Source organism: Drosophila tropicalis, unplaced genomic scaffold, assembly GCF_018151085.1.
Source record: "Drosophila tropicalis isolate 14030-0801.00 unplaced genomic scaffold, ASM1815108v1 contig_830, whole genome shotgun sequence".
In the NCBI taxonomy this organism is placed as follows: domain Eukaryota; kingdom Metazoa; phylum Arthropoda; class Insecta; order Diptera; family Drosophilidae; genus Drosophila; species Drosophila tropicalis.
Genome location: NW_027173322.1, coordinates 933,440 through 955,262, shown reverse-complemented (window position 1 = coordinate 955,262; position 21,823 = coordinate 933,440). Strand labels below are relative to the sequence as shown.

Genomic DNA, 21,823 nt, shown 5'->3' with positions numbered 1-21,823 from the left:
GTTACGGAAGAAAAGCCAATAGACGTTATCCATGCACAACACACTGATTTGCGGGAAAATATTAAAAACAGAATAAACAAAGCACAACAAGATCAACTCAACAGATGCAACCCAGATAGGCAAAATAGGGTATTTGACGTAGGCGACAAAGTATTTATTAAGAACAATAAAAGGTTGGGAAACAAATTATCACAGTTGTGTTCTGAGGGACGCGTACAAGCAGACTTCTGTACTTATTAAGGGGAGGGTGGTCCATAAGGATAATTTGAAGTAATTTTGATCAAGTTCTTTATTTGCTATATCAAACCACAAAGTCACTATAGTCATTGTTTACATTCCCCACAGGTTAATCATCATAATACTGTCAGTCCTAGCCGCAGCAGGGGCACGCATTACCGACTACTCCAATGCAAATTACATTCCCGTGCTAGACGGCAATGTTTTAATATGGGAGCAACGCAGCTACCTAAGACATTCAACGAACCTAACTGAATTCACGAAAATTGTAGACGATACGATAAAACTGGCTGAATTATTTTCCTCGACGAACATGCGAAAATTTATAGAAGTATAAAGCAAGTAGTCTAGATTTTTTGGGCACAGCGCTAAAGGTTGTGGCAGGAACGCCTGATGCGGCAGATTTGGAAAGAATTAAAATAACAGAAGCACATTTAATTCAATCTAACAATAGACAAATAATAATTAAAACAGAAACTCAAAGGCAAATTAATTTACTTACAAATACTGTTAATAAAATAATACAGTCCAGAAGTGGTGAACTTACTGATATCCCACACTTATACGAAACTTTACTAGCAAGAAATAGAATGCTAATTACAGAAATTCAAGACCTTATGCTTACTGTCACACTTGCCAAATATAATATATATAATAAACCCAGCCATTTTTGATCAAGAAGATTTAAAATCTATTTTTACCGAACAGTTCACAACAGTCTCCATAGTTAATTTAATGGCTGTGTCCAACATTAAAATATTTCAGTCCGATCGTACCATACATATAATTATAGATTACCCTAGAATTAAACTTTTATGTAAGAAGGTCATTATTTTCCCTGTGATAAATGGGGACACCATACCACAGATACACGACAACATAGTGGCAGAATGCGACGACGGAGTGAAGGCGGTCACAGAATGCGTTACCAACAATCACGTAACATTTTGCAAACTGGCTAAGCATGACACATGCGCTCGCGGACTACATTCAGGGCAATCTGCTATATGTCGCACGCAGCCCAGTCACCTGGAGCCCATTACAAGGGTTGACGAGGGGATAATTATTGTCAACAAGCTTGCGAGTATCAGTGTAGATGATGGCCCTACGTTACACGCCAACGGAACCCATCTTATAACGTTTGAGAAAAGCGCTACGATAAACAGGACCATGTACCTTAACCACAGCAAGGTCGTAAGCAAGGTTCCTGGCATCCCAGCTTTCCCTTTGCTGCATATAACGGGACACGATCATGTGTTAAGTCTACCTCTGCTACAGCGAATGAACGAACTCAACCTAAACGCCATCCGGGAGTTGAATGATGATATGATATCCAACGGATATCATATCATGGTTCGCGATCGGAGTACTTGTAAGCTTCTTGCTCTGTAGCATCGTCGTAGCTGGTCACTGCAGGTACCAGAGGAAGTCAGCTGCTCAACTGCAAAAATTCGTCCAAGAGTCATGCATCACCGAGGACGGCAATGAATTTAGAAGGGGAGAAGTTAAAAAACAATTCAACGAGCTCCCTTCGCACTAAGTCTTAGAACAATCTGTGCAGCTGCAACGTCGATGTGACGAATTCACAGCGTCTGAACAAGAGCCCATAGCATGGCCATACGCCTTACATATTTACTTCTTATGTATTTAGCTTTAGATTCATATTCCCATTTATGTACTTAGGTTTAGTTCTCTTTTATTTTCTTCAACATATTCAGTTTTTGTATAACCCTTTAACAATAAAGAAGCATAACTCCGGCACTTGGCCGTAACACAATTTATAATCTCTAATATATTGCTGATCCACAAGGACGGTGATTCAGATACCTAATCGTATCTCATCCTAATCAACATAAATCAATCTATAAGCTGGATCCCACCAACGGCAACCCCTAACAAGAACCAGTGGACATATCCAACATCTTAACTTGTACAGGGTTCTTCGTTTAAAGTTTATTTCTTTAAACAAACTGGCCAAACAGCTGTCCAATGAGTGTTTATTGTCGCAATTCAAGTTCGTTCCACCTTCTGATAAGTTGCCCAAGAAGTATGCCCTTGAGTTACCTCATAAGCCGTCTCCAGCCCTCTCTATTACATTTTCTCCCATTTTACTTTCGCCTACACCATCATCTTGTCACTCTTTACCTGGTGTTACTCAATCTTTTCCTCACGGGAACTCTGATCAATAACAGGATCATGCTGGCTCCCAATCACTTGTTGATTCCAATGCTCCTCCGCCTTCAGTAACTGTAGTGCCACGCAAACAATTATTTATCTCTAGGCTTGCTCCGATGCTTCTGAGACGTCTGCGGCAGCAGACAACGGTAATATATGACCTGCTAAGGTCTTAATTCAAAAAGAGAAATATCCCCTTTTTAAAATTACTGTACCAAATGAGTATTTCTCAGTTATGGTAGACCCTAATTTTTGTCAGAGGGCCTAGTTGTACGCGAGTTTGCCCCCAATAAGGGCTCCCGTACGTGGCCTGTTCTCCTTCCCAATTTATCTTCTTCATGGTAAGATTATGAAAATGTAAGAGGACTTCTTACCAAGCTCTCGAAACTGTTCCTTGATAGCCAAACCTTTTCGGCTGACATATTAGCTTTTTTTAAAACTTGGCTCAACTCCTCTGTTTTCGAAAACGAAATTCTTTCTAATAACTTTATTTCTTATAGGCATGATCGTGTTGGTCGTCGTGGTAGAGTACTCATTGGTGTCAACTTGCGTGTTGAGACGATTGATCTGCCCTCTGATGATAACTCTCATTCTAAATTCCTTTGTCTCAACATGTTTTTCTTGATAGCCTCTGTTCAATGAAAGACGTTAGTATTTCTTGAATTAATTAAATGTTTATTTATTTATATATAAATAGGCACTAGCACATAAACCAGTGACTCAAGGTTGTCGCAACCAACACATAAATTGGGTGGACTTCGAAGTGAGATTACAAAGGTAGAGATGGGGGCCAAAGACACAGCGATGTACACCCGATGTAACTACAGTTGGTATCTGATCTTACTAAGAATAATGCATTTCTTTTATAGTAAAAATAGAAAGCTCACCAGTGCATAGTTCCACATAGTGTTAGGTCAGCAAAATACGCCTTTATTGATATTCGCTAACCATAACAGCTTAATTAACTAGGTCTTTATTGTCACTGCTGACCATATCAGATCTACTTATGACTCATGAGCCATCGCTATCTATAATCGGGTTACATACTTATTTTGACATACATTTCCATTTGTTCTATATTAAATATAATTGTCTTAATTGTCTTGATGTTTTATTATTTTATATAATCTAAACACCAACATACTCCCGGCCGATGAACATCTGTTCAACGTTATCCAACGTTGACTGTAAAATTGCTGCGGGCTGGGGTTGCTACAGAAGGAGTCGGTATAGGATTCACGATCCTCACGGTTGTCTGCTCTGGACCATTATGCCTTGGGAGTTGAGAGCATCTCCTTATTCCGTATACCATCACGAGAACCAATGGTATTGTCAGCGCTAGGAGACGATAACATGGTGTGTCTGCTGGCTGGGGTCTTCTGGTAACTTCCAGTTTAGCTTAGTTTCCAGTTTTCCTTGAATGTTGCTTAGTTCGTCGTAGCTTAGCTGCATCTTCGTGAATTGTGTTGTTGTTGGCGCTGCTTTTGTTGGGCCAAAGGTGAAGTTGCGAAATCGGACATATGACAATTTCATTGTGTCTGACATAGCTATACGGTGACCTGTTATTCGGATCGCAGAACTCCCTGCTGTACACGTCAGGTCAAGGGTTAAAATCCAATGATTTTTGTGATACATGTCGTACCACACGAATGAGTCCAGCACATCAAAAAAACCGTTCGCAATCTTCCCAATTATATCAAATGGTGATCGTCGATAGCGTTCTATGTGAAGGAGATCGTTTCCTGTCCTTAGCTCTGAGTTTACATGCTCGAAATGTCTCTGCATTGCGGTGCAAGCCTCTGGAACCTTCACTAACACGTATATTTCTCCAACCTTTATTTTCAGGTCGGCCCAATATGGTTCGAGATCGTAATATGCCACAATAGTCCAGTCAGACATTGCCATCCTTTCCTGTGCCAATACTTTCATAGTATATGCCTGGTTTGGGGTTGAATCGAGTTATGTTAGTCCTTTGAGCAAATGCTATAGGAAGTAATAACATCATTAGGCAGATCGTCATTGCCAATGGTGGCAGACTGAAAGACAACCGTCTTTTTGTCTCTGGTTCTGCAGTGTCCTCTATACCAGGGTTTTCTTGGGAGATCGATTCTGTGTCATTTGTCTAGATTTTGCGTTTTATCGCCGTCTCTGTAAGCAAGGGAGCCAATTTATGGATAGCCCGCTTGTAGGTGCCTCTTGCTGTTTTAACGTCCACCACACGGACGTATCCATCCAGGCCTGGATATAATTTAACAATTCGTCCAATCGGCCACTGCAAGATTGGTACATTATCCTCCTTTAGAATTATCATCATGCCTTCTTTGACGTTGTTATATGGTTTCTTCCATTAAGATGTGGCCTGCAATTCCTGTAGGTATTCCTGAGACCACTGTGTCCAGAATGTATGCTTAAGTCGTTGCACTAATTCCCATTGTTCTGGAATCGATCGTTGTGTTACTGGCTCTGCATCTGTTTGGGCTACTAATGGTTCTCCGAATAATAGATGGCCTGGGGTTAAAGCTGTGAAGTCGTTGGGATCGTCTGAGTTTGGCGTTAATGGACGAGAGTTCAGCACTGCTTCAACATTGTCAATGATGGTAGACAGTTGTTCAAACGTTAAGTTTGATGTCGATACGTTTTGCAACAGTAAATGCTTAGCGGACTTCACCGCAGCTTCCCATAATCCTCCGAAATGTGGAGACCGTGGCGGTATGAATTTAAATTGCACTCCTTTTTGGTCGCAAAATTCCTTGATAGTACCTGCTGCCTTTTGTGAGTGAATTGTATCGGTCAGTTCCTTTAGTTGATTGTTTGCTCCAACAAAGTTTGTTGCATTATCGCAGTATAATGTCTGGCACCTTCCTCTGCGCCCAATGAAGCGCTGAAACGCACCCACGAATGAGGAGTAAAAGGGCTCCGACCAACTCCAAGTTTACTGCCTTGGTTGCAAAGCATACAAATACTGCAATGTGAGCTTTGTCGGGACGTTTTCCTCGAACTTTATGATGGATCCAGAATGGTCCACAATAGTCCACTCCGGCGTTGAGGAAAGGTCTATTCTGAGATACCCGGTGCTCAAGTAAGTCACTCATGACTTGTTTAAAGAACTGAGACCGGTACTTCGTGCATGCTACGCAGCCCTGGATCACACTTCGAATCATCGGTTTTATCTTAATGATGTGGTACTGTTGCCGAGATATCCCGCCTAGTGCCTCATGTCCACAATGAAGATTCTTTTCATGAAGTTTCTGCAGTATCATTTTTACCACCGGATCATTATACGGTAAGAAATATAGATTCCTTGTTTTCGTTGATACTGGTGCTTGTTGTAGCCTAGTTGCTACTCGTATCATTGAATCTTCATCCAGTATTAGTGGCAATGTTGCCACCGTGCTTTTGCGATCCAACGGTTGATCATATCGTTTCTTTAAGTGTCGTAATTCATATGCAAATCCTGTTTCTTGAATTTGCTTGGTCCAATTCTTCCAACTCTAAGTGAGTTTTCTATTCTGCTTGTGACAAAAGCGTTCGCTGTAGCCGGTAAAATTAATTTCTGTGATTTACCGTATATATCCTTTCACTTGTGTTGTTTGCAGTGGCAGCCACCATGCTAAATACCTTGGTTTTCTTCTCAGCGGTATCCATCATGTGCTCTGTAGGCTTAAATTGTGCTGGCCGGCCACGTTGTGGTCCATGCCAAAATAGAGGTCCATACAACTATAATGTATGTGTGCTAAGATGGGCTGCTGATATGCCTCGAGACAAAACAAAGCTGCGTTGAGCGCTGATGACACATGACGCCATTGCCTTGGATGTGATACTGCATGAATTTTAGTCAACCGATTAGCCACAAACGTGTGGAAATGTGATGCCCGTGAGTTAATTTAAGACTGACCAGAGAAATGATTCAACACAGATCCTGTCGGACTCTATCTGTGAGTTCAGCTCCAAGCACAGCTGCACATAGTTCCAGCCGGGGTAGTGTCTGCTTTTCAAGGGGAGCCACTCTCGACTTGGCGCACAACAATCTGACCGAAATTAGGCCATTTTTATAGGTTGATCGGACATAAACTGCCGCTCCATACGCCAGGTCATCATCCATCTCAATTCGTTCGGTAGCAACATGTTGAAGAATCATTTTCGCTCTTAGCACTACCGGTGCGAACAGCCCTAGAGGATTGAAGATTTGACCGACTTCAGATAGCACCACTCGTCTGGTTATTCCTTTTGTCTGCTTTTGAGCCTTTCCACATAATTGATCTTCTTTGGGTTTTCACACTTGTTTGATCCAGTGTGTCACCGAGATTAATGTCAGCAATCGTGTCTTCCTTTGGGATTTCCCTTAGAATTTGACTGCTATTCGAGCACCATTTTCGTAAGTTGAAACCCTTAGGCCTAAGGATTTCTAGAAGCTCTTGTCTTATTTGCCGGGCTTCTGGTCTGCTCCTGTGAGACAATCATCAACATAAAAGTCATTTTTAAATGCTAATGCTCCAGACGACAGTTTTTCCATGTTTTTTAGTGCCAAATATTCCAGACACTTCGTCGCTAAATATGGGGCTGATGTGGTTCCATAAGTCACCGATTTTAAACGATAAAACTTTAGTTCTTGACTTGGATCCTCTCTCCACACAATCATCTGATTGAATTGATCGGCAGGGTTTATCCAAACTTGTCGATACATTTTTTCAATATCCGCAGAGAACACATATTTGTGTGTTCTGAACCGCAGAAGAATTGAGAAGAGTTGACTCTGTACAACTGGTCCAGGCTATAAAATGTCATTTAGTGATTTTCCTGATGACGTTTTGCATGATGCATCAAACACCACTATTAGCTTGGTTGTGGTACTTTCTGGCTTTAGTACACAGTGATGCGGTATAAAGTAATGGTTATTAGGAATTTGTTCTACGATTACCTGCTTTATAGGTCCAAGCTGTTCATATTCTGACATAAATTTTACATACTCCTTTTTTATGACATGAATCTTCTTATGGCTACTTCCCGAGATTCTCCAAGAGATGAAGCCTTTTCAGCAAATGGAAGCTTTACAATTAGTCGATTGTCCGCCGCCGTGTGCAGGTTATCGAGGAACAATTTTTTCACAATACTCTTCCTCCGGACTCCTGTACTTTTTCATTGGCTCTAGTGTGTCTAGCTGCCAGAATCTTTCTAGAGATTCCTCTGGATTCGTTATGCCTACCATACATGTGATTGCGGCTGACGTTGCCATATTAATTCTGGCAGCAACATACCAGCCAAACTCTGAGTTTTGTAATGTTTGACTGTTTCCATTGCCCCGTCTTATTTTTGGTAGCAGTATATCATAGGTATCATCAGCTCCCAAAATGGGCTCTCAAATGTTGGGTCCATTTGATAAACCAAGAAAAATTGATTGAATGTTGTCTGGTAATGTGACTTTCTGCGTTAATTGTTCTGTGGGTTGGTCACATATTATGTGTGGCAATAAAAATGACTCAACTAGCATTGCGAACTTGTTGTATCTTGACCTTACAACCAAGCTTACTCGCGCCTTGCTTATCTGTTGTTGACCACCCACTCCGTTTATGTGCACATGAGACTCGTTAATTTTTAACGATTACTTCTTTACGAGTCTCTCCGAAACGAGATTTACTTGTGAGCCGCTATCTAGCAGTGCTCAAAAATCTCCTCTGCTTTCATTGATCCCTTTTACCACTACCTTGGCCGTTGCCAACGTGGTGTATTGTCTGCCAATTACATACGCAGAAGCAGCAGAAGCGGAGGTAGCCACTTGGTTGCCTGTTTTTAAATGCAACATTGTGTTATGTTTTTTATCGCATTTAAAGCATCCCCTCCAAGAGCAATATTTTGCCATATGGTCCGGCTTGAAGCAATTGACACACAATTTGTGTCTCTGCACCCAATTAAGCCGCTCTGCTGCGGATTTGATTTTAAACTTTTCACATTGGAAGAGTTTGTGCTTTGCTTTTTCGCAGAAAGCACACAATGTACTGTTTGTCCCAGATGCCGTTGCGCATGTCTTCTTTAGGTTTAGTTTTCCAATGCTGTGATTTTCGTTTCTTGGTTTCCCGATCGCCTCCAATGTTAGGAAGCGCTGTTCCGAAAATTATAGGAAATCCTTTACTTCTTGCAGATTTCTTGTGTTGGATAAATATTGCTCATTTAGTGCGTGGTTGAATCTATTCAATTTTCTTGTCATATGAAACATTATGACAGAATCTGATGATTCCATATTAACGCCTACGTTTTTTAAGGCTTGCAATGATTCAAAAATGTTATCATGCTAATTATACCATACACCCATAGGGTGAAATGGTATATTAAAGTCGCCAAAATATATGTAACAGGCAGAAGGAAGCTTCTCCGACCCTATAAAGTATATATATTCTTGATCAGGATGAATAGCCGAGTCGATCCGTCCGTCTGTCCGTCCGTCCGTCCGTCCGTCCGTATGAACACGCAGATCTCGGAGACTATAAGAGCTAGAGCCACCAAATTTAATATGTATACTCGTGTATTATGTACATATATAGAGTTAATTGGAATTTCGGCCACGCCCCCTTACGCCCCCAGGAATCACATAAAACTATTTTTCTTAAAAAGTATAACAGCTAGAGACATCAAATTTAGTTTGTATACCCGTTTAGTTAGCGCGCTGAAATTAATTGTTTAAACTTTTTGCCACGCCCCCCTTCCGCCCCCGGAATTTACATAAAACTGATTTTCTTAAAAACTATGACAGCTACCGACATCAAATTTGGTATGCAGACTAGTTTAATAGACGCGCAGAAACTGGCTATTTAAAAATTTTGACACGCCCACTTCCGCCCCCGCAAATTAAACAAAACTGATTTTATCAAAAACTAACAAAGCTAAAGTCACCAAATTTAGTATGTATACTGGCTTAGTATGCGCGCAGAGTATATATATTTTCATATTTTGCTACGCCCACTTCCGCCTCCATAATTAAGAAAAAACCGATTTCCTCCTGTAGTTTTTTGACCATCGCATTCAAATTCGGCAGACTAATTAATCTTATCTATTTCTACAAAACTACCAAATTTTATTGAAATCGGACTAGAAACATGCAAAATATGCGTATGAACGTATTTTACTAAGCGGTCCACAAGGCCAGAATTGGCCGTTGGCTAGTGGCGGCGCTAGAGTGCTCGTGTGTTTGTAGAGTCAGCGAGATAGCACATAGTATGAAGCATGTAAAAACAATTTAATAGACATATGTACATTTGTTTTTCGAAATTTAAAAAAATTTGTTTCACCTGGTGTATGGTATACCCGAGTCGACGAGTCGACTTACTTGCTTCATTTTTTATAGAAGCTGCGTCCATTCCCACATTTGGGTGATCAAACAGCTTTGTCAATATGGCTGTTACTAGCACTCGTTTATTATTAAATCGTTCCTGCAATATTGACCAAGCAGTGTTGTAAATGTCTTCTGTTAATTCAAGGTGCCGTAACAATATCTCTGCTTCCCTGAAGCCGATGAATCTCATAATGGATTTCTTCAATTTGCGTCCATAGTTTGTCGACTACCGATTTGTAATTCATCTTTTCTTCAGGCACTATTTGTCTTAATGTCCTGGACAATGAATCCAGCAGCACAGTATGCTTGCGAATCAGCTTGAGAGTTTGGTCGCCTGAGTTGACCAAATATTCTCCTTGATGACGGTTTCACCAAGTCTGTTACTCTTTTAACTTGGAGCTGTCAATGTCGGCGTCAATAAAAGACGTTAGCAATATTTGAATTAATTAGTTGTTTATTTATTTTTAAATAAATAGGTACTAGCACATAAACCAGTGACTCAAGGTTGACGCAACCAACACAAAGGTAGAGATGGGGCCAAAGACACAGCGATGCACACCCGATGTAACTACAATTGGTATGTGATCTTACTAAAAATAATGCATTTCTTTTATAGTCAAGCTAGAGAGCTCACCAGTACATAGTTCGACATAGTGTTAGGTCAGCAAAACACGTCTTTATTGATGATAGCTAATCATAGCAGCTTTATTAACTAGGTCTTTATTGTTACTGCTGACCATATCAGATCTACTTATGACTGATGGACCATCGCTATCTATAATCGGGTTACATACTTATTTTGACATACATTTCCATTTGTTTTATATTAAATATAATTGTCTTAATGTTATTTTATTTTATATAATCTAAACACCAACAGCCTCAGTTTCACGTCGTGGATGTTTTCGTAAAACAAAATTCAGTCTTCTAAACAACGGTATTTCCTCTTTTGATTGGTAATTTCTATTTGAGTGCTGTGACATAAATTCTGCAGTGAATTTTTTCTACTCTGCTCTGAATTCTCTATTTGATAAATGCGTTCCAATACGCTGGTCTGGTCCACAAGTAGGCTATCTAATTTCCGTAAAATGAAATACAATTATTATTTCGTGCGCCTTCTAGCTTATCATCTATGACGTCTTCCTTCGTACCTAGGCCTGATAATATACCTAGTTGTATCCTTAAAATGTGTTCGATTTCCCTATCTAAACTTTTATCTCGGTTATTCTTTATATCGAGTGACACTTATACGTTTCCTGATGTTTGGAAAAAGTCTTTTCTTTTTCCGCTTAACATTATGGGCTTTTCCCCGATACTATTGGCTTTGTTAAAATCGTATCTTATTGGTAGGACCCAAAAGGTCTTTTCGTTCATCAATATCTAAAACTGTTTGAGTTACCTCAGGTTTCCCCCAAAGCAGTCATCTGGGCCACCTGTTATTTACCCATTTTATAAATAATTTGCCGTTGGCCCTGGTTCATTAACGTACTTGGACTCACGGCTAGAAAGAACCCAGTAATATAAAAATAGCTGGCACTATCCACCACACAGGAATTCTCGTCATTGTCCATCCAATCTTCAGAGAAAAACGCAGCGGCACCTAGATTGGCCACAAGGGATCTATTTTGGCCACTGATGATTACGGCACAGGTTCCTATGGGTTAGTATCAATAAGTCATTTAGTTCAAAAATTTCCTAGTTGGGCTTACCTGTGGGTGAATCCTCTCTTACTTGGTAAAGCGTTCCCACACCGTCGGCTCTGGCTCTCTTTGCAACTACCTCACCGAACTTATCATTGCCAACGGCGCCAACGAATAATGCCCTTAACGGTGTGCCAACAATCCATTGGAAAACTCGCAATGAATTCTGACAGGCTCCTCCAGCTGACACTTGAAGATTCTCCTGATTGGCGATCTCGTCAAAGAGTGGCATATGCTTCTCTTCAGCTATGATGGCAGCATTCGGTTCCAAGCCATATTTCTCCAATAGCATGGTGTCTTCGATTGAGGTTGTCAGATCGAGCAGAGGATTGCCAAAGCCGATAATTACACCCTCTGGCAGCTCCATTTTCTTCTTATCCTTTGCCGGCTTCTCTATATCCTTCTCAAGACTCGAATCGTGTTCTTTGTTGATGTCGCCGCAGGATTTGCTGCTTAATTTTTGGCAATGCGCAAATTGCTGCCAAAATGGTTGTCTGTCGGGAGTTTTTGACGAAGTTGGTTGGAAACGAATTGGCAGTTCTGCTGTGCCTCAATTGCCTGGATATAAAAGTGACCAAGGATGGTTTTGCTAGGCGTCTCATATTACGAACATTTTAATACATTTTTTATATCGAAAAGTGTGTACATGTTGTGAAGTGTTTCAAATATTACTGGATACTACGCTTTGACAAGCATAGAAAAGGCTTACTCAAACGAAATTTGTAAATGAAAAACGATAACACAGATGGTAATATCTGAAGGCTGACTTTACAAAATTTCCTGTGGCCAAACAACGGACATTTCCAATTTTACAATTTAAATGTGTTGAGATTCACATGGTTCCTAAACTGGCCCAATACTACACCTTGCGGATAACATGGCCCACGGCCAGTCAGTTCCCTAATAGCCTTGGGGAGAAAAACCTTTATTCGATACAAACGATCGACAGACCAGAAGAAATTCCAGCGAATGTGCAAAGCCATTCAACAGAAAACTGGGTGGAGAGGCGGTTGAGGTGGATAATAGCCACTAGGCTAGCTGCATGTGGATATGTAAATGGTAACTGTCCAGAGCAGGAGGAGATGCACTAGGTGGGGGGGTAAGTGCAGGGCAAACAGGAAAACGAGAACCCAAAAATCCGCTCAGCGGCATAATCAGTGCAGCCAATGCAAAAATTGTTCACAAAATGAAAACTAATCGATGGTAGCCGAGGCGGGTTGGCAACGAGTGGGATATTCAGAAGGGTGAACTACCGCAAAAAAGTGGGCGTGTCCCCATTGCCCTTACCCTTACTACTCCTTCTGCTGATGATGATGGCGTTCGTTTAGGTGTTTTACACGCTGGACGTGCATAAAATTGTGCGCAGCCCGGCGTATGTACGTGGCAGATGGCAAGGGAAGTTGGTGGGGACTGAGGTTAGTCTAAAATGATGCTATATAGTGCCATAGCCCGAGAGTATTCCCGGCACGTATCGCAATTTAAATTAACACTTTTTTTCCTTTTTCACATTTTTTTTGTTGTTTTTTTTTATCTGTGGCTTTTGGTGGGGTAAACGTGCCGCGGTTTTGCCTGCTCTATGGCTATTTTTCGTCTGTTTGACTTTCATTCCGCGGGGCGAGTTAAGTAGGGTGAGAACGAAAGGCATTGAGGATGCATACACTTTGATTACAACGTTTCTATTTTAATTAAGCTCTCATGGCTTATGATGCGTATCGAATATGCCAAAACAGAGTCACTCAGTCGTTAGTCAGATCACTCATAGATTCATTCGTTCGTTTAATAATTTACTTAACAATTTTGTTGCATTTGCGATTATTATTTAGCTGACACAATTTGTTTGTAATTAGTTGCATTGTTGGACCAAGTTTTTCCATAGTTTTGTACCAATATCTCATGTTTGCGGATGATTTCAAGATTTGTTATTCCTATAATGATGCTTCTCTCCCACAGTGCTTGCAATCGGATCGCGATGCATTTTCGTGATTGTGATTGATGGCACGTTGATAAATTACACCTTAATGCCTCAAAATGCTTTTATATGATAATAAGTCGTTTCTCTCCATTCCTAGCTCAATACTCTATTAAGTCTAATCTGTTAGACTGTGTATCATCATTTAAAGAGATATGCGATATTTTTCACTCAAAACTTTCATTTAATTTTCATATAAATTCAATCGTTAATAGAGCATGCAGTATTCTTTGATTTATAAACTAACTACCCTGTTCACTCTTTGCCAATCTTTTAACAACCTTTCTCACCTTATTTCTCCTTATCTTTCTGTCACTTCTCTTTGCTCTATACTCTTTAATACTCTCAAATGGAACCGCTGAATAAATTTTGGACATCGCATTACTTGCAACTCATATCTGACCACATTGACTGTGAATCGGGACACAGCTGGCACCTTGTAAAAATAAACCACCTCCGCCGGGTCGGGGATGTTTAGTTGCGTATAAGGCTAAGCTTTTGCAGGTGTAATACCGCTTTTGAAGATTGCAAAAATATAACCAAATTTTTTACTTTTGTGGGAAATGGAACCTGTGGGGAGCCCTGAGTAAAACTTGAAAAAGTCAGAAAAGAAACGACGGCTGAATTTAAAAGACCCTTATGCACTGCTTGATTGCAGAAATAAATATTACCACATTCCTTTTATTTCTATTATGCCAATAGCGGTTAATGTTACTTTGACAATTGATCAAAGCGAGGCCTAGAGCATAGGCAAAGTATTTGCATAAATTCTTTTCAAGTTGACAACCGAGTGGATCAGCACTTTTCAGGAAGTTAACAAACTAACTTTTTATTATACCCTTGCAGAGGGTATTATAAGATTGGTCAGATGTTTGTCACGCACAGAAGGAGACGTTTCCGACCCCATAAAGTATATATATTCTTGATCAGCATGAGAAGCTGAGTCGATATAGCCATGTCCTTCTGTCCGTCCGTCCGTCTGTCCGTCGGTGCGTATGCGTTTTACTCAGCCATCTTAAGAGCTATCGCGATGAAATTTTTTTTGGGGGCTTTTTATTATCAGGTGAGATAAAGTATGAAAATTTTCAGGATCGGACTACTATATCATATATGTAGTTCTGGAAGAAACATTTTCATAAAAATTGGAGTATCCCATGAAATTTACTACGATGATAGTATTGGATATAATAACTCAGATTCCAAAATTTCAATTCGATCGGATAAATAGGACACAAATTACATTCAATAAAAATCGGTTCAATCGCTGCCGGCAGCGCTGCTTGCAGAGCACATGCATACACACACAGACGCAACTCTACATGAACTGTATGTGTATAAGTGCGTTGCTTTGCTTAGGGAATGAGGGAAGAAAAAGAACAAATTGTAGTTTGTATATTGAACATGTAAAATTATTATTGTCAAGGACTGCAAGGGTATATAAACTTCGGCATAGCCGAATTTAACTTAATTTTAACTTTGATATTTATACCCTTGCAAAAAGGGTATACTAATTTTGGTCAGAAGTGTGCAACGCATAGAACGAAGCATCTCCGACCATACAAAGTATATATATTCTTGATCAGCACGACGAGACGAGTTCAACTAGCCATGTCCGTCCGTCCGTCCGTCCGTCCGTCTGGATCAACGCAAACTCTTCCTAGACCGTAAGAGCTACAGAGCTGAAATTTTGCACCTAGGCTTGTATATACTGCAGGCCTTGTATATCTCGAATTCAGCCGGATCGGACCACTATATCATATAGCTCCCATACAAACCCCAAAGTCACGAACGGTGACTTTTCTCAATAACTTCGTTATTTTCTATACTATTATCGTGAAACTTAATATTATCGGACGAAAACAGTTCCTATGATTGTAGGCCATTCTTTCGCAAACATTAGCCATTGATTGCTAATAGGTAAGGAAAGAGTTACCAAAAAAGTTGCAAGGGTATACAAACTTTGACGCGGTCGAAGTTAGCCCCGGCCCTCTGGTTTTAATCAACATAAGTCAGTCAATCTGCAATGTAAGCCATGTCAATGTCATGGATTTGTATCGGCAATATGATTAAACGAAATATATGAGTGTTCTCTATTTCGGCTAATTATATTTTAGTAATTTCGCAAATAAAATTTTGCATTTAAGTCAGAAAAAAATTTGAAATTAGATTTGAATTAGAACCTAGAACAAGTTTTATTTAAAAGGGTTTTTTACAAGTCTTTGTAATAAAAAAAAAGAAATAGTAAAGCAAATGAGAAAAAAATGAAAAGTATAATTTTGAGCCACATTGTGCAAAAACAACCTTTTTGGGTCAAGCCGCGTGGTAACATGCACTAAAAATTTAAAGAAAAAATTAATGCATCAAATAAATTAACAAAAATTTAACAAGAATAAAATCCAAAACGAATTGCTGTGGTTCACAAAAAATGATAACAAAAATAAAATTGAAAAAAACAAAATAAATTAAAAGTACGAGCAATTTTTTTAAAAGTCTTGGTAATAAAAATAAACAAGAGAATATAAATAATTAAAATAAATTAAATATATGTATAGCCTCTACAGCAATTCTTCGAAGGCCTTCGTTGGACGCTACAACATTTTTTCCCAATTTTATCCACATAACGAATCAATTGGCGCTGTTTACCTCCACTCCGTTTTGCTCCCTTATATGTTTTATATTTTTCTAATGTTGTTTTAAATATAATCATGAATAAAAAAAAATAAGAATAAACTAAAAGATGTGAAAAGAATCAAGAAACAAAATAAAGCAAAGAATGAATAGATGTACAGTGAATAGTTTGAGGATAATTGAACACCTGATTTTGTTACATTTTGCTTTTGCACAGTTTGAGAAAAAAAAAAACAATTAAAGTTCATGAAATTTATGCCGCGTGGTTAGAACTTTTTTTTTTGATGCTGATATAATTATGTGGGTATTGTGGGTTTTGACGAAGCCGAATGCAACCCGAACATTATTAGACTCACCCGTGCCAATATTAATGGGCAAAAGTTCGTAGACATCAGTAGCATCCTGTGTGCCAAAATATGCAGCAGCACACAGAGTGGTATAGCATGCGGAGCGCGCATTATGGCTCCATGACATTGCGCATCGTCCAAATATGCAGCACCTTGTGTGACGTTGTCAGGGTTGCATTCAGTTCGATACATACTAAATCTAAAAGAAAAATGATCAGGACTACTAAGGTACACTACAGGCCAGTGACTACAACATACCGCCTCTACAACACATACATTTGCGACGATGAACGATTGATATCATTTGACGTAGTCTCACTTTTAGTTTTCCAATAGAGTTGCCACTTGACATGATTAGAGAAAAAATGTAGAAATGTAGAAAATGTAGAAATGTAAAATAGTAGAAACAAAGACCACCTAGACGAATAAAGTAATAGTTCATATACATACATATGACTTTTTTGCCATAATAAAGGTGACGAGATCCAAAACGCACTTGACAACCTAAATTCATTTGACAGTAACATAAAAATCACAAAAGAATTTAAAAATGACAGCAATTTGACATATGTATCTGAATTCATCAATACACAGACAATGCAACGAGCTAAAATTAAAATGGTACAAAAAACCAACAGCTTCAGGACGAATCATCAACTTTAACTCCAAACATGCATCGATGAAAATGAATTAAGCAACGTCGCATACATACATATGTAAGTTAACTTCCTCTTATTTGAGGTCACCTTGCAGTAGCAAGGATTTGATTTCCGTCCCCAACGGCACGCACATCACCCAATCATCAAGACTTTGGTTCGATCTCACGTTATAATGGTTTTGTTCCTCTTGTAATGTCTCTCGCGTGTTCTCCACCCAGCCACCTCCGGCTTCGGCCTCCAGGCTCGTTCTGCCCACTCTCCCGCTGCTGCTGCCCCTCCTGCTCGCTGCTGTAGCTGGCGCTGCTGCTGCTGCCGCTGATGTTGGCGCTGCTGCTGCTGCCGCTGATGCTGCTGCGGCTGATGCTGCTGCAGCCACTAATGCTGTTGTATGGTGTTAACTCCTCCCCCTCTAAAGATCTGCGTCCCGCGGATCAACACGTTACAGCCTAGGTGTGTAGGTGATACCCGTAATGTTTTCCAGGAATGCCCAATCGAGAGCAATTTGTTCTGGGTCGGCAAAATAGGACAGCGGTTTACGTTTTGCCAAGTCCATTTAATGTCTTGTCAGCATAGCTATCTGCAATCAGACCAGCTTTTTGTCTTGCATCTTCAATTGTAAAGTTGGTATGGCGAAGGTCAGCGGTTCGAGCGAGCTTTGGGATAACAGGAGCTGAAGAAATGATCTGTAGCAGACTGTTGTAGAGTGAGCATCTTTGGTGGTGGAGACATTAAATATTACTTATAATGTTAGGTTAGTATTCTTAAATGGTATTGTTTATTATTATTTACCAGGTTTGTGAAGAGTGCCAGTTATTAATTATTTTGATAAAAGATAGTGATTTCGAATAATTTTTTAATCGCGACACACCCAAAGAAAAACGTAGAAAAAACAGAAACAACGAAAAATTAATAGTAGTAAGGCCAAATGTGCGAATTATGAACGCTTACGGTTAGATTTAAGGTGTGCCTTGTGAATGAGTTTACCAGACTTAGTACGAACTGCCACTTTTCTATTTTCCTGCACTTCTTCTTTACGCAATCGGGGAGGGTTGCTATCTGCATAAGGTCATATTCGTTTGTTGCGCAAGTGGATGGGCTAGCCATTGATTGTTACTTTCTCCTTTTGCTTTTTTAGCTCCTCGCTCAACACTGCCACTTGTTCTATCGACTGTTTGATTTCTTCCATTGTTTGTACTTTTTTCTGTTCTCCAACTTATTTTTTGATTTTAGTAAAATAATAAATTTTTTTCAGTTTTTCGATTTTTAAAAAATATAAAAATAATAAATTTTTTCAGTTTATTTCAATAGTGTAATTTCATTTTTTTTAGAATAAAATTGGGTATGATTTTTCGTTTTATTCATTAAGTTTTGTTTTCGAACTTTCTTTATTGCTGAATCAAAATTTGCTTTAATTGGGTATGTGTGGGCTTTATTCGCCCGAAAATAAATTCGAAGTACAATTTCTAAGGGGCAACTTCTTCACTCACCCGTTATTTAATTATCGTATGTTAATGTTGTGAGTATTTCTTCTTTCTCCAAATATAACAGTGTAGTTAGCAGTCCTTCCGTTTTTCGACGATTCCAAATTGTCCAAAGAACGATGGTGCTATGTGAAAAGATGAAAGGCTGTTTATGCCCCCTATGTCGGTTGAGGGAGATCTCCATTATCCCTTTTAGTCCTAACAAGGACCTACTTAGGTGGAGGTGACTCCACATCCTCATTTGGGAGAATACCTTCGGTGGGAAGCACCACTGGTGGCCAATACCTGCGCATTTTTTATCTTATTCTATTCTTCATAACTTGCCCCTCGCGGTGGATTTGACACTCATTAATATTTTTGTAGGTGACCGCCAACCGCCACGTTCACGAGTGCCCGTCAATTGCTGAACGAATGTTATTCCCTTTTTCTTTTTTTTTTATAATTTTTATTCATTTATGTCGCCAATGAGAATGTAAAATTCGACTTCCAAATTAACTCTTTGAGTTCCAACCACTTTAATTTTCAGCGGATATTCTTTATTTTTTATATCATGCACTGATGGAGATTTGAACCCCGGACACAAAAAATTGAAACTTTATTTTTATTCTTTTGAAACCAACATTTCACATTCACTTGGCAACACAAAACATATGACATACATACATATGTTCCAAAACTGTCGAAAAGTTAAGCAAACTCTGATTGAGTTTATAAAATACCATGTAACGGGACTAATGAAAACTGAAAACTGTGATTTTATGTACTTATGTATATAGGACCAACCAAATCGAGGCGAAAAACAAGACTGGTACAGCATAGATCTGACTACAAACTTCTACACCATCGTATGACGAAAAATCAGTGGACATTTACGAAATATCGATGCAGCAAATATGTATGTATGTATGTATAATAGACCAAGAATAACATTACATCAAACGTTACAGTTTGGAGATGCTGTACATAATAAATACCCCGACAAATATAAGACTAAATTATAAGATGGATACCGAAAAGTGCACTCAATTATATGGGCAGTTATTATAAACTTATTAGTGTGAAGCTCCACGTCACAGAGTGCGGACGCATAAAAATAAGTTCTTACAAACATACATATGTAGGTGTTTCTTGTTGTCTCATTGATATAATGTTAATCATAATTAAATGTCATTTTTAGTTGCCCTGAAAACGACCACCGAAGAGTATTCGAAATGTATCGGAATAAAGGATATTTTGTAACAATATAACAAAATGAAGTAAGTAAGTCGGCTCGTCGACTTGGGTATACACCAGGTGAAACAAATTTTTTTAAATTTCGAAAACCAAATGTGTGTCTATTGTTTTTACATGCTTCATAATACGTGCTATCTCGCTCACTCTACAAACACACAAGCACTCTAGCGCCGCCACCTAGTCGGTGGCTCAATGGAGACCTACTAAAACTACAATTCTGTTGTGCTCGAGTTCGAACCCCGACATAGGTGGAGTTTCCCCCCGATGAAGCAATACTGAAAGGTAGTTCCGTCGGGGATAATGGAAACGATTGTGGATAACGAATAATTTTTTTTTTCCTGCGCCGCCACTAGCCAACGGCCAATTCTGGCCTTATGGACCGCTTAGTAAAATACGTTCATGCGCATATTTTGCATGTTTCTAGTCCGATTTAATATATAAGATCAATTAGTCTGCCGAATTTGAATGCGATAGTCAAAAAACTACAGGAGGAAATCGTTTTTATCTAAATTATGGAGGCGGAAGTGGGCGTGACAAAAAATGTAAATATATGTATATACTCTGCGCGCATACTAAGCCAGTGTACATACTAAATTTGGTGACTTTATCTTTGTTAGTTTTCGAGAAAATCAGTTTTGTTTAATTTGCCGGGGCGGAAGTGGGCGTGGCCAAATTTTTAAATAGCCAATATCTGCGCGTCTATTTAGCTAGTCTGCATATCAAATTTAATGTCGGTAGCTGTCATAGTTTTATAAGAAAATCAGTTTTATGTAAATTCCGGGGGCGGAAAGGGGCGTGGCAAAATGTTCGAACAATTAGTTTCTGCGCGCTAACTAAACGAGTATATAAAGGAAATGTGATGTCTCTAGCTGTTATACTTTTTAAGAAAAACAGTTTTATGTGATTTATGAAATTCCAATTAACTCTATACATTTACATACTACACGAGTATATATACCAAATTTGGTGGCTCTAGCTCTTATAGCCTCCGAGATCTGCGTGTTCATACAGACGGACGGATGGACAGACGGACATGGCTAGATCGACTCGGCTGTTGATATATATACTTTATAGGGTCGAAGAAGTTTCCTTCTGCCTGTTACATACATTTTGGCAACTTTATTATACCATTTCACCCTATGGGTGTATGGTATAAATAGTATTTATCTTTGTTTAAAGCTTTCAGAACACATAATTTACTTCCTAAAATTGATTTTTGAGACTTGAGTCTATTCGAGCTCAAGTAGTTTTATGTTTTTATTAAGGAACAATAGTTTATTTATTTTATTTTACTAAGAACAAAAGCGATCTGATATAATTTTAATTAACTTTACTAAAAGTCCTTTCGCACTCGCAGGATGATGCCGGAACAGGCAAAAATTTCATTGCCCTATTTTCCAAGACGTTTGATTCGGTGGGACAACCCTAAATACAAGAAAATTGCCTGCACGGTGGGCGAATCGAAATGAATAGATCGAATAGAAATTGGATGGCCGCCGATTGCAAAATGTCTAATTAATAAGTCGATAACATTTTTAGACCATATGAATGATCAGCTGTGCGATGTCAAACACAACAATTGCAAGTGCAACCTTGTTTAAAGTTTTCTGAGCCCATTTTACACTTTTGCACATGACAACAATGACATACTTGATCCTCACACTCTATGTAAATTGTACCACATTTGTCGCGTCTTCTCATCATGGAACTTTTCTTAAGTATGATGTCGGCCTGCAAGCGAACTCTTTTTCAGTATGGCTGAAAGAAAAAGAAGCTTCATGCAAATTTTCAGCATTTGTTGAGTATATTTTTTCAAATATTCTTAAAAAGTCAGTTTGTACTTAGCAGTGCTGCAATTCCGTGATTAAAAAATTGAAAAGTTTCCGCAAATGATTGTCTGAGCTGTGGGAAAAGTGCCACAAAAACTCAAAACGATTCGAGAACTACAACGCAGAAAGGATCGACGAGTCATTGATTCTCTTAGACCTAGCTGCGACATCGATTCTAGGACGAAAAGAAAAACACTTTGACGATTGATATAGTTTCAAATCTTGTGGACGAAATCTCTTG

At 39.1% G+C, this 21,823-nt stretch overlaps 1 protein-coding gene across 1 annotated transcript; it reads right to left on the bottom strand.

Annotated features, from left to right (window-relative positions):
- Positions 1-10,541: 10,541 nt before the first annotated feature.
- On the bottom strand, positions 10,542-12,124 carry LOC137580202 (uncharacterized). Its single transcript, XM_068294126.1, has 2 exons — positions 11,446-12,124; positions 10,542-11,390 (listed from the first exon to the last, which is right to left on the bottom strand). Exons 1-2 carry the CDS (start codon positions 11,801-11,803, stop codon positions 11,173-11,175), a joined length of 576 nt encoding a protein of 191 aa, XP_068150227.1. The 5' UTR covers positions 11,804-12,124; the 3' UTR covers positions 10,542-11,172.
- Between the last annotated feature and the right edge of the window lie 9,699 nt (positions 12,125-21,823).